Source organism: Gallinula chloropus, assembly GCF_964237585.1.
Source record: "Gallinula chloropus genome assembly, chromosome: 1".
In the NCBI taxonomy this organism is placed as follows: domain Eukaryota; kingdom Metazoa; phylum Chordata; class Aves; order Gruiformes; family Rallidae; genus Gallinula; species Gallinula chloropus.
The window spans coordinates 28,848,907-28,863,598 of record NC_140085.1 but is presented as its reverse complement, the minus strand read 5'-3'; the positions used below and the strand labels follow the sequence as shown (position 1 = coordinate 28,863,598).

Below are 14,692 nucleotides of genomic sequence, written 5' to 3'. Positions count from 1 at the left end.
ACAGCCCTGAGTCAAAGAGAGACAGCATTCAACTACAAGGCACCATTTTCCAGACTGACTGGAGAGTTTCCATAGGAAATGTTCTTTGTATGGTAGAAAGCTACACATCAAAGAGTGACACAGCAGAACTCAACTGGAAAGTGAAGTATGTAGAGAAAAACCTTCAGAGAAACAGTGCAGGTAAGTGGGGATTTTAAGGATCTACATTGCTGCATCTTTTAAAAATCTGTTATGACTGAAACTAAGTGTAGGAAACATCAAATATGTAAGCAGGTGGCTAAACTTCAAAAGATTTTAGACTGCAAAGACACCCACTAACTCATACATTTATACGTTGTTTAGCTAAACCTCTTAGATCTACAAACCCAAGCTGCAATTTTTGATGTTCCTTCGAGGTAGGGCCTCCAGTGTTAACCAGAGCCAGGGAAAGCAGCAGTGTTGTAAACAAGAACAAATGTAAAGGTAACCTTCAAATCAGTCTCACTTTTTGTGACAAGAGTAACCAGTTCTTACTATGGCTAATTTTGTAGCATCCTTTGTGGTAGAGGAAGGCGATGACATGGTTGCAATTAAAAGGCAATTGATGGGGGAAGGGAGAAGGTGAGTTCTCTAACCTAACTCACTAGGTCCAAAACCAAACAGAATTTTTATGATCTAGCGTTTCACACACATGTGGCTTTAATAAGCAGCTATTGAGGTATCCATGAATATAGACCTTCTGGCCACCCTCTCATTTTTGAGAAGTTTACCCCTGGAGTGGCTCAGGCCACTGAATCCAGAGGTATTGCAAAAATTGGAGCAGTTCTAGGGCCAGCAATGGCAGGCTGTTGACCACAGTGATGCCTGGCAGTGGCGAGGCACCACCAGATGCAACCTCTATCCTTTACTCAGCAGAGTATGGGTGGAGAAACCGAAGAAACTGTTGCAAAGTACATGCTGTGGAAATCTGGTCCTCCCTTAGGTATAACGCCTACAGGTGATTTGGTCAGGTAGTACCTCAAAAGATTGCATTAGAGCCCAAAAAAGAACCCAGCACCAAAATCTAACACCCTTACTGATGGATGTTTGTGCTGAGGATGGCTACCATCCATGAAGGGAAACTGCCCGGCACAGGAAGCCAAGCAGGAACCATGAAGACAATTGGTGTGTGATGACGAGGACATCTTTGCTGCTGCACATCAGCAGCAAAGTGAGTGACATGATAATTTTTCCTGTTTTTCAGGCTATATGTATTTCATCAATGAGACAAGCAGGTCTGGTAATGTAATGAGAAGCAGTATAGTTAAAACCCTGCACTGTCTGTCACAACGGAGACCAAAGGACAGATTCACTCTGTTTTGGCCACCAGATTAGGAGTGCCACACAATGGCAATTGTGGAGTTCAGAACTCCTTTTGCTGTCTAACCAATACAAGCAATTGCTTATTGCTGCTCACTGCCTCCCTTCATGGCACCTCAGAATTCCACTTACGGTCAATCATTGTGATGGTGCTGTCTTCAACTACTTCACTCGTCATGTCTGCAGAATGCACCTTGATGGACACCAGGTATCTCTTGTGGGGAACGAGGGTCATGATATTAAGCACAGATCTGTCTTTTTCTATTCTTTTAGAAAATTCCACTTCGCGAGTGTCCATTTTCTTGCATTCGACGCTGTACCCATCGAAGTCAGAATCAGGAGGAGTCCAGGAACACGCAATGGCAGTAGAGGTCTGGGGCCGACAATGGAGACTTTGTATCTTGTCTGGTTCTAGAGGAATGTTGAAAAGTTGAAGCTCAGTAGGAGAAGGGACTCTCTGCTCACCTTACAGCACCTAGATTCTGAATCAACCATTTGATCAGAGCAGGAGGCCGGGAGCCAGAATTCCCACCTCTCCTGCAAATGTGTGCTGCCTGGTCATTAGGCAAGGCTGTCCAGTTCCTTTTAGCCATTGAAGTTCAGATCAAGTGACACCAGCCTCAGCTTCAGTAATAAATTCTGAAGACAAGCAAACAAAACTACTTGCTGAAGCCTTAACAAGAATAACAACAATGAGGATTTCTGGAAGTCTGTTATAATTTACTTGGAGGTTGCATGTCATCACCAATACTGACACTATCATCTCATGACTGATCTGGTTTCCTGGGTAGCGTGTGGTATGTCCGTAGTACTAGAGCATACCACAGAAGTTTGCCTTATCCATGTAATACTGGAGCATCATCTATGTCACATGTGACAAGGATGTGATTTCACTTTCAGATGACAGACATCCACATTTATGTGATTAAATGCAGGTGAAAGAGGTAGCTGTGCTCTCATTTTAATTAATACACTGAATGAAGTCTAAAGATCTATTCAGCTTACTAAACATAGATGTTAATTTGGAGCTGAATCCCAAGTGACATGAGGGTTCAGTTGTTTTTACAATTCCCAGTCACTTTTTCAAATTAGCCTGCTATTGAGGTTGTAAAGACAGCTAGGAATGATATGGATCCACAGACACAGCAATGCAGAGGAGTGAAACACTGATTTCAGTTTCAAACCTAGTACATCAGGGTTTCATTCATCTTTCTTGTTTGCGTGTTCAGAAAAATTGTAATTATTTCAATATCCTACTGTCCGAGAACTGTGGATATTCAGTTTTATTTAACCTCTGAAACTGACTGACTGAAGCTCAGCAACCAAAGAGCCCCACTCTGGATGTGAAGATTGCAACTGTATGTCCATTTCCAATCTTTAAACAGTTGACCTTGCACAGCAAGGGCTTGGAGCCTGCCTGAATTCAATGTCAGTCATTCATTAATTAATTAATGGAAATTACTGACCGCAAAAGGAATTGGTAAGATTTAACAGCTTGGCATCTTCTCCAGCTGAGTGTTACGGTGCAATGGAAATTCTTACTTACTGGTTCTCACACTTGCAGACTGTGACTGACTGTACGTCTTCCAGCTGTCGCCACTGACTGTTCTGACCCTGAACTCATACAGTCTTCCTGGGCGCAGGCCATAAATGATGCGCACTTTTGATTTGCTGCTGCTGTAGGGGTTGAATACTGTGAGGGGATCCTTTGGAAGCCACTGCAACTCAAAATCGTCATAGTCTGTCCAGTCTGGAGGACCCAGCCAAGTGATTGATAAAGAAGTGTTTGCAACATCAGTAAACGATACCGTGTTAGGAGGGCTGGGTGCTACACAGAAAGTGGGGGGGAAAAGAGAGAGAAAGAAAAAAAAAGACATTCTTAACAAATGTTTACACCAGACAAGTAAAGATGGTGCATTCATTATTTTCTTCATGAATCACTAAGCGGTTTATATTATCCCATGTACCCAAGAAGTTATTGCATCTATGCTGATGGTGGTGACTTTCACGGATATTACAAATTCCTAAGCCTCTGAAAGAAAAACAGTGCTAACCCAAATTGTACTCCAGTGGTTAAATACCCTTAGGGATATCCTTTATCTTTACACCTTCAGTCCTCCCTCAGAATAAGTCTCTTGAACAGTGGTGAACGAATGTGAATTCTGACAGATGGGACTAAACAAAAATCCCAAAGCAGTTGTTTCTTTTACCTGTTCTTCCTTCAGCGTTTGCTGTGTTGGTCAGGTCACCGCTGTGAGTGACCACAACTAGAGTGTACTTTCTGCCAGGAATGAGCCCCTGGAAATGCCACTCTTTCAGGTCTTTCTTGTGCCATGTTTCTTTCTGTGTTCCATTTGGGTTGTAAAGATTCAGCTCATAGAAGTCAACATCTCCTGCTGCTGGACCCCAGGTGAACCACAGACTGTCTGTCATGTTTCGGTTGGATGCCTTGAGACCAACAACTGGGGCTGGTACTGAAAACAAGGGGACGAATGTCACTTTATGCAGAACATCCTTAGGGTGAGGAGAAGCAACAAGGTCAAGCAGACTGTACACTCAGCCTGTAATGACAGCCATATAACAAACCAGACAGCCACCACAGCTAGCCAAAGAGCCAGGAAGCATCAGGAAGTATATCTCAATAGCTTCCTTTCTTATTTTGAACTGCCACTGTCCCCAAAAGAAGCTGAAATGTTTGTAATAGATAGTTTTGCAAATGTTAAGCAGCTTTTTCCCAGTCAGTGTCTGGAAACATCCAATCTGAGGTAGCCAAAGAAAGCACAGAGGCAGTGGTACACACCAGTTACGATATGATGCCTCTGAGGATAAAGAAAGGTTTCACAGACCATCAGAGCTGCTAGAGCTCCTTAGGAAACTGCTTCCCATGTGTGGCTAAACAAACATGGAGCCAAAGCCAGAGCTCCCCATGGGAAACACATTTTACTTCACTGGTAGATTGTCTGCCCCATTAACCCTACTTGTTTTGACTTCTGTCTTTTCCACTTGTAGATCAGTACTGCTTTTAGGATGGGAGACAGCTACAGCTGTTTTCCTTTACGTCATACGCAGTGTATGTTGGGATGTCCCTCTTCTGACTTTGCTACCTGGGAACTACTGCTTCTTTTCTCCTCTTGTAAGCACATCATTCAGGATTTACCTTCTGTATCTAATGCTTTTCATGTATAAGAGTAAATTTTGATATTTCTAACAGTTGCTCTAAAATCTAGCGTGAACATCAGACTCAGACCAGCTCACTGATGTCCCTCATTAATACCACACTGGAGATGGATGATTTTCTTAGATGTTCTTGCCTGTTCTTCCAAAGACAGACGACTCATTAGTGAGGTCTCCGCTGTGGGTAACAATCACCATTCGATACATCCTGCCTTGCCGCAGGTTCTGAAATGAACATTCCTGGAGCTGCTGCTGTCCTGACTTCCTGTCATGAAGGGACTTGTCTGGGTTGTACAGGAAGATGTCATATGAATCAAGCTCCCCTTGTGAGGTGGTCCAGCTGAAGGACAGTCGGTCAGTGGTGTTCTCGGTGACCTTTAGATTTGTGACAGCAGCTGGAACTGAAAAGAAGGATAAATACAAGAGTAAATATCAAAGTGTCTAGCCACTAAGCTGAATCTTTAATAAAGCAACAACTCATGGCTGGCATACATGTCAATTAAGCCACAAGTAGCTAAGTAATGTCAACATCAAGTTTCAGAAGCAAGGGGAAGGCATTTATGAGGTGCCGCTGAGTCTCTCCAACACAATGTTTGTATTTCCCAGTATGCCTGGTGCTCACACAGAACAGTCCTCTACAAGGAGGTTTAATTGAGAAAAGACTGCAAGACTTGGGTCTAAGTTTAGACATGTATTCACATAAAATCCTGTGCTAAGAGCCTTGAGACTGTGAATTAAAGACTTGATGACAATCAAGCATTCAGGTAGTGCTATAATGGCTACGACATTCAGCACTTCAGCGTAATATCCTTATTAGGAACCACGGTCACTTTGTTATGCTAACAACTTTCAGATTCACATACCGAGCACATACCAGGAAAAATGACGGAGAAGTGTCTGGAGTCTGTCCTTACTGGAATCACTCCAGAATCAAGATACACCGATGATTCATGTATTTAATGATACCTGTCTGAGGATGCTATAAATAAACCAATATATTCTAATTACCTGTTCGGCCAACGGTTTCTGCTCGTTTACTGAAAAGTCCGCCACTGACTGTCAAAACTTGTATTTTATACTTCTTGCCAGCTAATAAATCTTCAAATTTGTGCTGTTTGGCAGTAGCTGGCTCTGATTTGTTGCTCAGGAGGATTCCTTGCTCATTCAAGAGCAGAATGTCGTATCTTTCAGCTACACCAGGAGCTTTCTGCCAGGTTACTAACAAGGAATGACTGCTGTAGGCATGATGGGCTAATAATTCCTGGACAGAGGCTGGAACTGGAAGCAACAATAAAAGGTTGGACATTACCAGGTGAAATACAGGGCATTCAATATACAACTGTGAAAATAGCAATTAAGAAACTGTATTTATACATTTTCATGTTCATCTGTGGGAAAATGGTTATCTGTGCATATGTTTGCCCAAAAAAATAATTCCTAGACACAAATACAGTCAGAATGAAGTTACAGAGCATCATGGACATCCAAAAGGGGCAGGGAGAAGCAAGAGGCATCACAAATTATCATGAAAAGAGGGAAAAGGGACCAAAACAGTTAAGAAAGACACTTGAAAAAGTACTGAGAAATAAAGAAGTGGTAAATTGGTGCAAAATAGTGGTACAGAATAGAAAACATTAGCCAGGAGCTGTTGCACAGATGTCAGGGCCACAGTAAACAGTCAGGTGCTAAAGAGAGAGGATGGATTAAAAACAAGGTGTTCCACTGTTTGTGTCCTGACACGCAGTATATTGAGGCAATACCTTGTCTAACAAGCCTTGACCATACAATGGGTTTTGCTAGAACACAATATTTGACTACATGGAGCCCTGCAGAGGTATGTGTCAGATGGGTACAGGCACAGGACTGGGGAGGGCTGGAACTGCATTCATCCTATAAAGGCACATTTTGGGCTGCGGACCTGAATTCCACAAACATTTACCCAGGTAAAGCTACTCACAGGACAGATCTCACTGGTATTAACCGAGCCACGGCTAAGTGTTGGCAACAGTGAGGTTGCATGCTCTTTGAGATAAAGATTTCTCATGAGCCTGGGACTTCCTATACCCAATGGTATGCTCATTAACATTATTATAAATAAGAGTCAGATTCTGAGAAGACGTAACTCAAGTAGGTCCATGTCTCAAAAGAAACGTACTTGTTCTCCCGAAAGCTTCTAAGCTGTTGTGCAAGGTGCCACTGTTGGATTGCACCACCACCCGGTACTGCTCCCCAGCTTCCAACTTGTGAAACATGTGCTCAGAGACATGTTTGGCAACACTCTGGGAATCAAGCTGATGGCTTTGTTGAAATAGAATCACTGTGTAGGAATCAACATCTCCACTTCCAGGAGTCCAGTTCACTTTAAGGCTGTTTGTCATGCCATTAGGCGACACGTGAATGTTTCTGACTGCACTTGGAACTGAAAGAAAAAAGGGGACATAAAGGCACCTGCTCACAAATTTCCTGTTAGATTCAGACTTTTTAAGTTCCTATTTTTACAGCCACAGCAGATGATTCAAAGAACAAAGAGTATTTACAGATCCGTGTAATTTCACTGATGGCCAAGTGAAGCTGAAGGCATTTGTGTAGGATCGTGCCATTTTAGAAAAGCAATACTATGTGTTTACAGGAAGAAAAATAAAGTTAAGTTAAACAGAAAAAAATGTTTCTATGTTCTTTTATCTGGATAACTTCCCTCCTCCCTAAATTACACTTGAGAAACATCTCTAAAAACCAATGCTTGCTATGTACACTTACTTAGACTTTAGAAACATCTCAGAAAATCAAAGGTTGCTATGTAAACTTAGGTGTTTTGCAGTTATAATTTCATCCATTCATTTCAGGTGGGTAAACAGAGGCATAAAACAGCTTAAGTGGTTTAGCTAGAGATACTAAGCAAACAACTGGCATGCATAGGAATAACAGAAACCCAAACACTGACATCTCAATACCATTCCTATCCAACAAATCAAACGAACTGCCAATAATCAAATCTTTGTGCCTGTGACATTTGTTTATTAAGCACAGATCAAGTTGGCTGAAGTACTACTGTGATTTTCAATAAGAGTTGCTATCTTTGTGCCAGATTACAGAGGCTTAAATAAGATCACAGTTCTCCCTTGATTTTCTGTGCCTCATTCTTTGCTCTACAGATGCCCCAAACACATTTTAAATACCGTATTATTTCTTACTTGTCAAGCCTTCTATGAAAGTAGCACGTTGTGCATCTCCACTGATTGTTAAGACGAGAATTTTGTATAGACGTCCTGGAGTCAGAGCTGTGAACCAATACTCCTCAATGGTGTTCCCAAGGAAAATAGGTGGGAAGATCTTCATGTCATTGAAGAGGAGCTGGATCTCATATTTATCAACATCCCCTTCAGCCTTTGACCAAGTTACCTGCAGATCTTCTGTGCTTCTGTTGCTAAGAGTCAGCTCCTTAACTGACTCTGGCACTGAAGAAGTGAAAAGATAGGAAATTTCTCAGTATTTATTACCAGATCACAGCAGAATAACTGTTCTGAAGTGATTCTTCTGAACTAAGACGCTGAATCCAGTTCCCTAGGAAAAACAGTCGACTGCACTCATTCGCAAGGGTTGCTGTTTGTGGTTTGCACCATATCTAGCACTGGAAGGTCCCATTTCAGAACGGTGAGTCTACAACACAGCAGCATAAACCCAATAAATGAATAGTAACGAAGCTTGTGGGGAGCTTCCGTAGCCAACAAAAACTGAGTAGGATCTGCATGTACAACAAATGTGGTGCAAAGAGGCTTGAGCCAGTGGAGACCTGAGGCAAACTGACTATGTGATGCAGCATCACACTGCACAGTTCTCCTGTCAGATGCAGGCCAGTTATTTTTGCCCAGTGTGTTAATCTGTGTTAATGAATGTGGTTTCTTAGCATGGCTCATTAGCTTACATGTAGTGCTAGGTGAAGACAGTACAGTAAGATCTAGTCTATCTTCTTCCTTATACGTTTTTATGACCAGAAAAATCTGCTTTGTACATTCTGGCATAGTTCAACCATAAATGCTAAGCTTATGTGGCAATCTGTACAACTATGTTTCAGTTTACTGTAACTATGTTACAAGATTTGCTTTCCAAGTTCACAGCACAGGTCTCTTCTTTCACTTCCTCTATGTCTGTAACTTAAACATCGGTCACAAACTAAATACTGCTTTCCATATTTGGAATGACATACATACACTAAACATCCTATGTTAAAATCACAGATTTCTGAGCTCAGCTATGGTAAACAGAAAAAAAAAAACCAAAACCCTGGATGATTTCCAGAATGTTTCTGGGATGTTTCTGGGGTATTTACTTACTTGTTCTGCCATAGACCCTTTCACTAGTTTCGTATTTCCCACTCCTGGTACTGACTGTGATGCTGTACTGCCTCCCTGGGACCAGATTAGTAAACACACATTCATTCTCATCCTTTGGGATGCTTTTCGTTTGGATGAAATCATTGTTGTTCTTGATGATCACTTCATAATTATCAAAATATCCAGAGGCATGTAACCAGGACACCTTCAAGTAGTCACTTCTGGCTGAATTGCTGACAGTAAGCCCCTCAACACTCGACGGGACTGAAAGAAAAAAGACAATAAAGATTCAGAAAGCAATAACTTCCTGAAGTAACAGGGGTTGCTGTAGTGACCTATATTTGTGGTAATTACCAGTCTTTTCTGAGGAAGTTGCAAAAAGACCACAACGTGGATTTAAGTGAGACGCTGCCCTCTAAAAGAGGAACTCTGCAGTTATCAGGTCGCTTTATGTTGTAAGACAATAGTTTGCCTTTCCAATTTTGGTCTCTTGGAACATGTTCAGTTTTGCTTATACAGTGATTTCCACAGGTTCACACTAATGCTGAATTTGCTGCTTCTTATTTAAATGTCCGTCTCTTGGATTTTCACTTGCATCATGCACTAACTCAATAGTCTGTCATTTTAACACCCCTTGCCTTCTTTCTTTTATTCTACTGTAAAGTCTCAGTCTTTTCAATCTTTGAGGAAGTTTCAGAAAGTTTTCCATTGTTATTGCTACCATTTTTCTGCAATTTCTCTGTTCCTCTTACAATCTCCTTGAATGCCATGCGACCAAAACAAATATACATGGGTTTTACTCATTTATGTGACACTACTAATATTTTAAGTTAGCTCCTATCCCATTCTTTCAGGTTTTAACTTTTTTGTTTGTTTGTTTTTTGGATGGTCTGCAGGATACCCTTGAAGAGTAGAGGGGTTCAAGGCACGAAAACGCATTTGAGCCAAAACTGACACTTGATTTCTGCTCACTCATAAGAACTGACACACGACTTTTATTCATGCTGAAGTAATTTTGTATGACATAAAGCAGCAGTAGGGGCATAAGAATAAGACTAAGTCTGTAAAGCTGTAATTTATGGTTTGACCCTCCAACCACCTACTCACATATCCCAGTTTGCTCAGATATTGACAGATCATTGATAATGGCAATACAAAGTGGTTACTGTGATTGGATTCACTCAGAGGCTCTTTTTACCTGTTCGCTCCTGGCTGAAAGAATAGTTTTCATACTTCCCACTCTTTGTGGTTATCATCACATTGTAAAGCGTCCCAGGAGTAAGGCTGCTGAAGGAGCATTCACTGAAGGATTTGGAAACAGTGAGAGTCTGAACAATCTGGTCATCATGAGAGAGTGTTACCAAATAACTGTCCACATCTCCAGAAGCTGGCAGCCAAGAAACACTGAGGTAGTCACTGCGGCCTGAGTTATTTAGTGTTACTCCTGTCACGCTGGAAGGAACTGTGCAACAAAGAGGAAAAAACAGAAGAGCTTTAACTAGCCAATTCCTATTCTGCGACTCCCACTCAGCAGCACTCATCTGCTTTTTTTAAAGCAGTGAAGGAAATTGTCGTTGGTGGCACGATCCCAGCACTTCTAAAATCCCAGAAGATGAGTTACCCTCTCAAATCGCCATTCATGAGTAACAGAAACAACCACTGAGGCTCGTATGAAGTTGAGGCCCCGACGCAGACTGCGTTTCATTTACAGTGAGTCCTCTGACGCCTAGTGGCCAAAGCGTGGATGTCCTTTGTTTCCACAAGCCGGCGAGGGGAACTCCACACTGCTGCCGGAGCTGCCCTCACTCAGGTACAAAACTTAACAGAGTAGATACGAGGGCAGACCTTAACCATAATGAACTGCCACATTTCCACTGGACTCTGACGCACTAAACTGAGTTACCTCGGTAGACAGACTGCTCATCAGCTGTCAGACAAAAGAGCGCCCCGATTTTACAAAATACTTTTATGTAGTTTTTAGTTTTATTCTTCTCTAATGGTAATCAGGTTTTTTAACCCTGAAAATTGTTGTTTTCAAGGAGAACACAGGAGCAAACAGCAGAATGCCTGGCCTCTTCCAAATTCACATGGAGGCTGAAATTACACTGTGTTGTCAATTTTTAACTCTATCTAAATATCCAAAGGAATGACATTACATTTCATGAGCCATTAAACTTACAGAATTTGATGCAACAGTAAATCCTGTCCTGTGCAGTACAGAATGGACTCATAACAAGCAATTAGCCCTGGTGAGGACGTTCTTTAATGTTGGATTGGAGAGAAAGCATGGATCATGAGAGGCTGAGGCACAAACTCATCCCACCACCTTTAGGAAGCTAGTTTGCACACCTAAGTAAGGAGCAACCACCCTACGCTGCTATCTAGCCAATGAAATAAGAAAGTCCATTCCAAGGAGTGATGCACCCACCACAGCTGTACATCATTCTAAGGCCGTGTTTTTGTCTTCTCTACAGAGTCATTCTGCTGTATATAGTTCCTGATAGTCAGGGCAGTTAGCTCTTTAAAGCTCCATGAACATCAATCTGAACCCACGGTGTGCTGAGGCCACACACAGGAATTATATGGCTGAAACTCCTGTATTTCTGAATTCTTGGCCCACAGACTGTATCACAAGACCATTCTCTTTAATAAATTCAGCTTTTAGGAACTGAAAAAGTACATGCTGGAGTACTTCCTTCTTACCTGTCCTCCCTTCTGAGATTGTTTGCCTTGAAGATATCCCACCGCTGACAGTGGTAACAACAACTGAGTAGAGTCCTCCAGGTTTCAGGGGATAGAAGTGGTATCTATTGGTTTCACTGGGAACAGTTTCATTTTTAATGACAACATTATCATGAATCAGTAGCACTTGGTACGAGTCTACATCTCCCAGTGCTCTTGTCCAGTTGGTGAACAAGCTGTTGGTTGATCCCTGATTTGCCACGGTCAAACCGGTCACTTGGGCTGGCACTGAAAAAAAATTGTCCTGATGTTACTGAAGATAAACAAAAAAAAAAAATCCCCCAAACAACCCCAGTTTAGTCACACTGAGGAAGTGCATCAAAAGAACATTCCAATTTGCAGCCAGACTCAACAGGACTAAAAATAATCTAACTGTGGACTGCTTCCTGTCTGATGGGATGTGGTCTATGGGAAACTATCTAAGGCACAGAAAGATCTTGCAGGCTTTAGCACAGCTTTTCTCAGTTAGACCAAAATGATTCAAGATCAGGGAACAGGAAGAAATGGCATTTTATAAATACCATTAAACAAAGGCATCAATTTAGGAAATCACTCGTTTTTGCGATGACTATTTCAAATGCAGTCTGTGTCTTTTATTCTCCCTTTCCTCTCCTATTCTCCATCTCTCATTCCTATCAAGCGTCAAACTAATTCGATAAATGCCTCAGGCAGAGTCATCTAAACCTCTGAGAAGTGTCAGACCCTTCAATTTTGTGGGTAAACGAGATGGATGGATGGTTTTGGTTTTACTTTTTACATCAGAAGATCTGCAGGACATTAACTTTTCTAGCATCAAAAGACTAATTAGTTGTTAAAATTTATAGACATTTATTTAAGCATGAGCTGGTAAACTTAGCCAGACTAAAAGGAAAAAGAAAGAAAGGAACAAAATTTCTAGCACAAATTTTACCCCTTTTTTTTTTTTTAATTTGTCAATATTTGGTCAAAGCAAGGAAAACCAGTTACTTTTTTCAAGTAGTTCTGCTTATATGATTAAGCACAACTGAAAAAAAGAACAGTCCAGCTTTACAAAGTGTGACTGCAGGCTTCCTCTCTTACTTTGTATCAGCCTTTCTGTACACACAGTACTGGATTAGCAATCATTACAAAAAGCTAGAAATTTAGGCACATAGTTCAAAGAACGTAATGTTGATAAAAAACTGAAACAAGAATCCCACTTGTTTTAAAATGCTGTCCCAAAAGCTCCATCAAGACACAGAAGTGCCACATCTCTCTGCTGAAGAAGGCACTGTTTGTGATACTGCAGGCTTCACTAGAAACTGACCAATGTGGGATGCATGTGAGACCTATTTTTTTCACATTAACAGGAATATTTTGCAAGCCTAGTAAGCTGTCCTACTGAAAAGAAGGTTTAGAGGTTTGGAATGGTTATTAAGACCTGTGTTCAAATTCATTGATGTTCAGTCTTTATCACTTGGAATGTAATGCTGACACAGGATCCCTGCCTGATGTGTTTTCAAGGGTTGATTCATGCTAGTGAAGTGGGACACTGTAACCTTTATCCCTGAATAGGCCTCCTAAAGGGGTGCAAGGCAGAAGGAAGTGAAATCCCAGCTATCTAATCACAGAACAGAGCAATTAAAGTGTAAGTCAAACTTTTCAGGCCCTGGAAAGAGTTACGACATTCTAGTAAGGACCCCTATCAAGCCGTAGGCATGATTAGATTCACACACTAGCAGCTTGTTTTTCCCTGTGCTGTGCCAGACCAGAGATGTTCAGACTCTGCTTGCACTGGAGAAAGCGTTAAGCCAAGAAGAGAAAAGCAACACATATGGCTTAAAACTTGCACACATGCACAAAATAAACACCCTGCAATGGGTGGGAATGGGACCCTCCTTGTGTCACAGTCATCGTACTAATTAACAGATTCTAGAATAAAGAGCAGAGAGATTCAAAATACATTTTCAAGGTCACATATGTTTTGTGTGTCTCAACCTTGGAATGTTCCCCCTAAAGCAACATTTTCCTGTGTGGTGGTGGGATTTTTTCTCCAGATGATGAATGCTTTGAATCAAGGAAGTGACCTTCCTGAAGATACCCAGTGACAATTGTTCTTCTTGTATTGAATCTTGTGCTAATGTGGATTGATCAGATGTGACATAATATTTCAGAAATCTGTTTTTCCAGGAATTACATATCCGTTTTCCCACAATCTTAAATAAATACCACAAGATAACTGATAGTCAGAAACATAACTTTTCTACTGAGGAAACAAATTTAAATTCAAGATTTTGGAGATTTAGACATGAGTTCATTCAGTTCACTATGAAGCAAAGAAAGTTGTTAGTGGTTAACAGAAATAAAGATTAAAATAGTTTGACAGGATGATACCTGTTCTTCCTTCCACCGAAGTCCAGTTGCTCAAAATCCCACTGATGGTAGTGATAGTAGCTGTGTATTTTCTTCCAGGGACCAGCTCAGTGAAAGTGAATTCCTTAACTTCTTTTGCAAGGCTTTTTTTTATTACAGTAAGATCCCTGTCTCCCAGTGAAACCACATAGGTGTCCCATTCTGCCACAGGGGTCATCCACATGACACTAAGTGAAGTTTCATTGGCATGCTTCACACGGAGCTGGAGAACAGGCTCTGGAGCTGTAAAAGAACATCAATATCACAGTGAGAATGGGTTTGTAGTGAACACACAGGTCATATCTCAAGCTGCTGTATGGAATATGTTCTGCAAGAAAGAACTGTAACTGTAGCAGAGTATTTGTAATCAAGAGGAGATTCTTTACCTTTCTCTAGGGAGACAGTCTTAAAAATCTAGTATTTGTGCTACTCTTCCAGTAAGGGGCTGTAGCAGCAGACTTCAGCAATGCATTATGGCTGCAATGCTTAGGTTTAACTTATGTCAAGATATATAATTTAGTACGAATGGAAATGCAGTGAAGTCAGTAAGCTTCCTCTTGAACTGTGGGTGCTAGACAAGGATATAAAATGTGTACAATAAAACAGATCTACACCGATTTAGCTGCAACAAACACGGAAGCAAATTATAGGGTCAGAATGACATTGATTTTGCACTGGTTCGTAGCTCAGTCAATCTGGGAGACACTCCAAACTTACAGTGGTATAAAATAAAGAAT

The 14,692-nt window shown here is 41.3% G+C and overlaps 1 protein-coding gene across 1 annotated transcript in view; it reads right to left on the bottom strand.

Moving 5' to 3' along the window:
- Positions 1-14,692, bottom strand: part of PTPRB (protein tyrosine phosphatase receptor type B) — a gene marked incomplete at its 5' end in the record, with an annotated part of 59,040 nt that overhangs the window by 14,686 nt on the left and 29,662 nt on the right. The window contains 11 exons of the mRNA XM_084279272.1: positions 1,471-1,749; positions 2,885-3,166; positions 3,549-3,812; positions 4,650-4,913; positions 5,521-5,790; positions 6,668-6,931; positions 7,704-7,967; positions 8,844-9,107; positions 10,042-10,305; positions 11,547-11,813; positions 13,938-14,198. Coding sequence (XP_084135398.1) covers positions 1,471-1,749; positions 2,885-3,166; positions 3,549-3,812; positions 4,650-4,913; positions 5,521-5,790; positions 6,668-6,931; positions 7,704-7,967; positions 8,844-9,107; positions 10,042-10,305; positions 11,547-11,813; positions 13,938-14,198 — 2,943 coding nt within the window. The remainder of the gene's footprint in view (positions 1-1,470; positions 1,750-2,884; positions 3,167-3,548; positions 3,813-4,649; positions 4,914-5,520; positions 5,791-6,667; positions 6,932-7,703; positions 7,968-8,843; positions 9,108-10,041; positions 10,306-11,546; positions 11,814-13,937; positions 14,199-14,692) is intronic.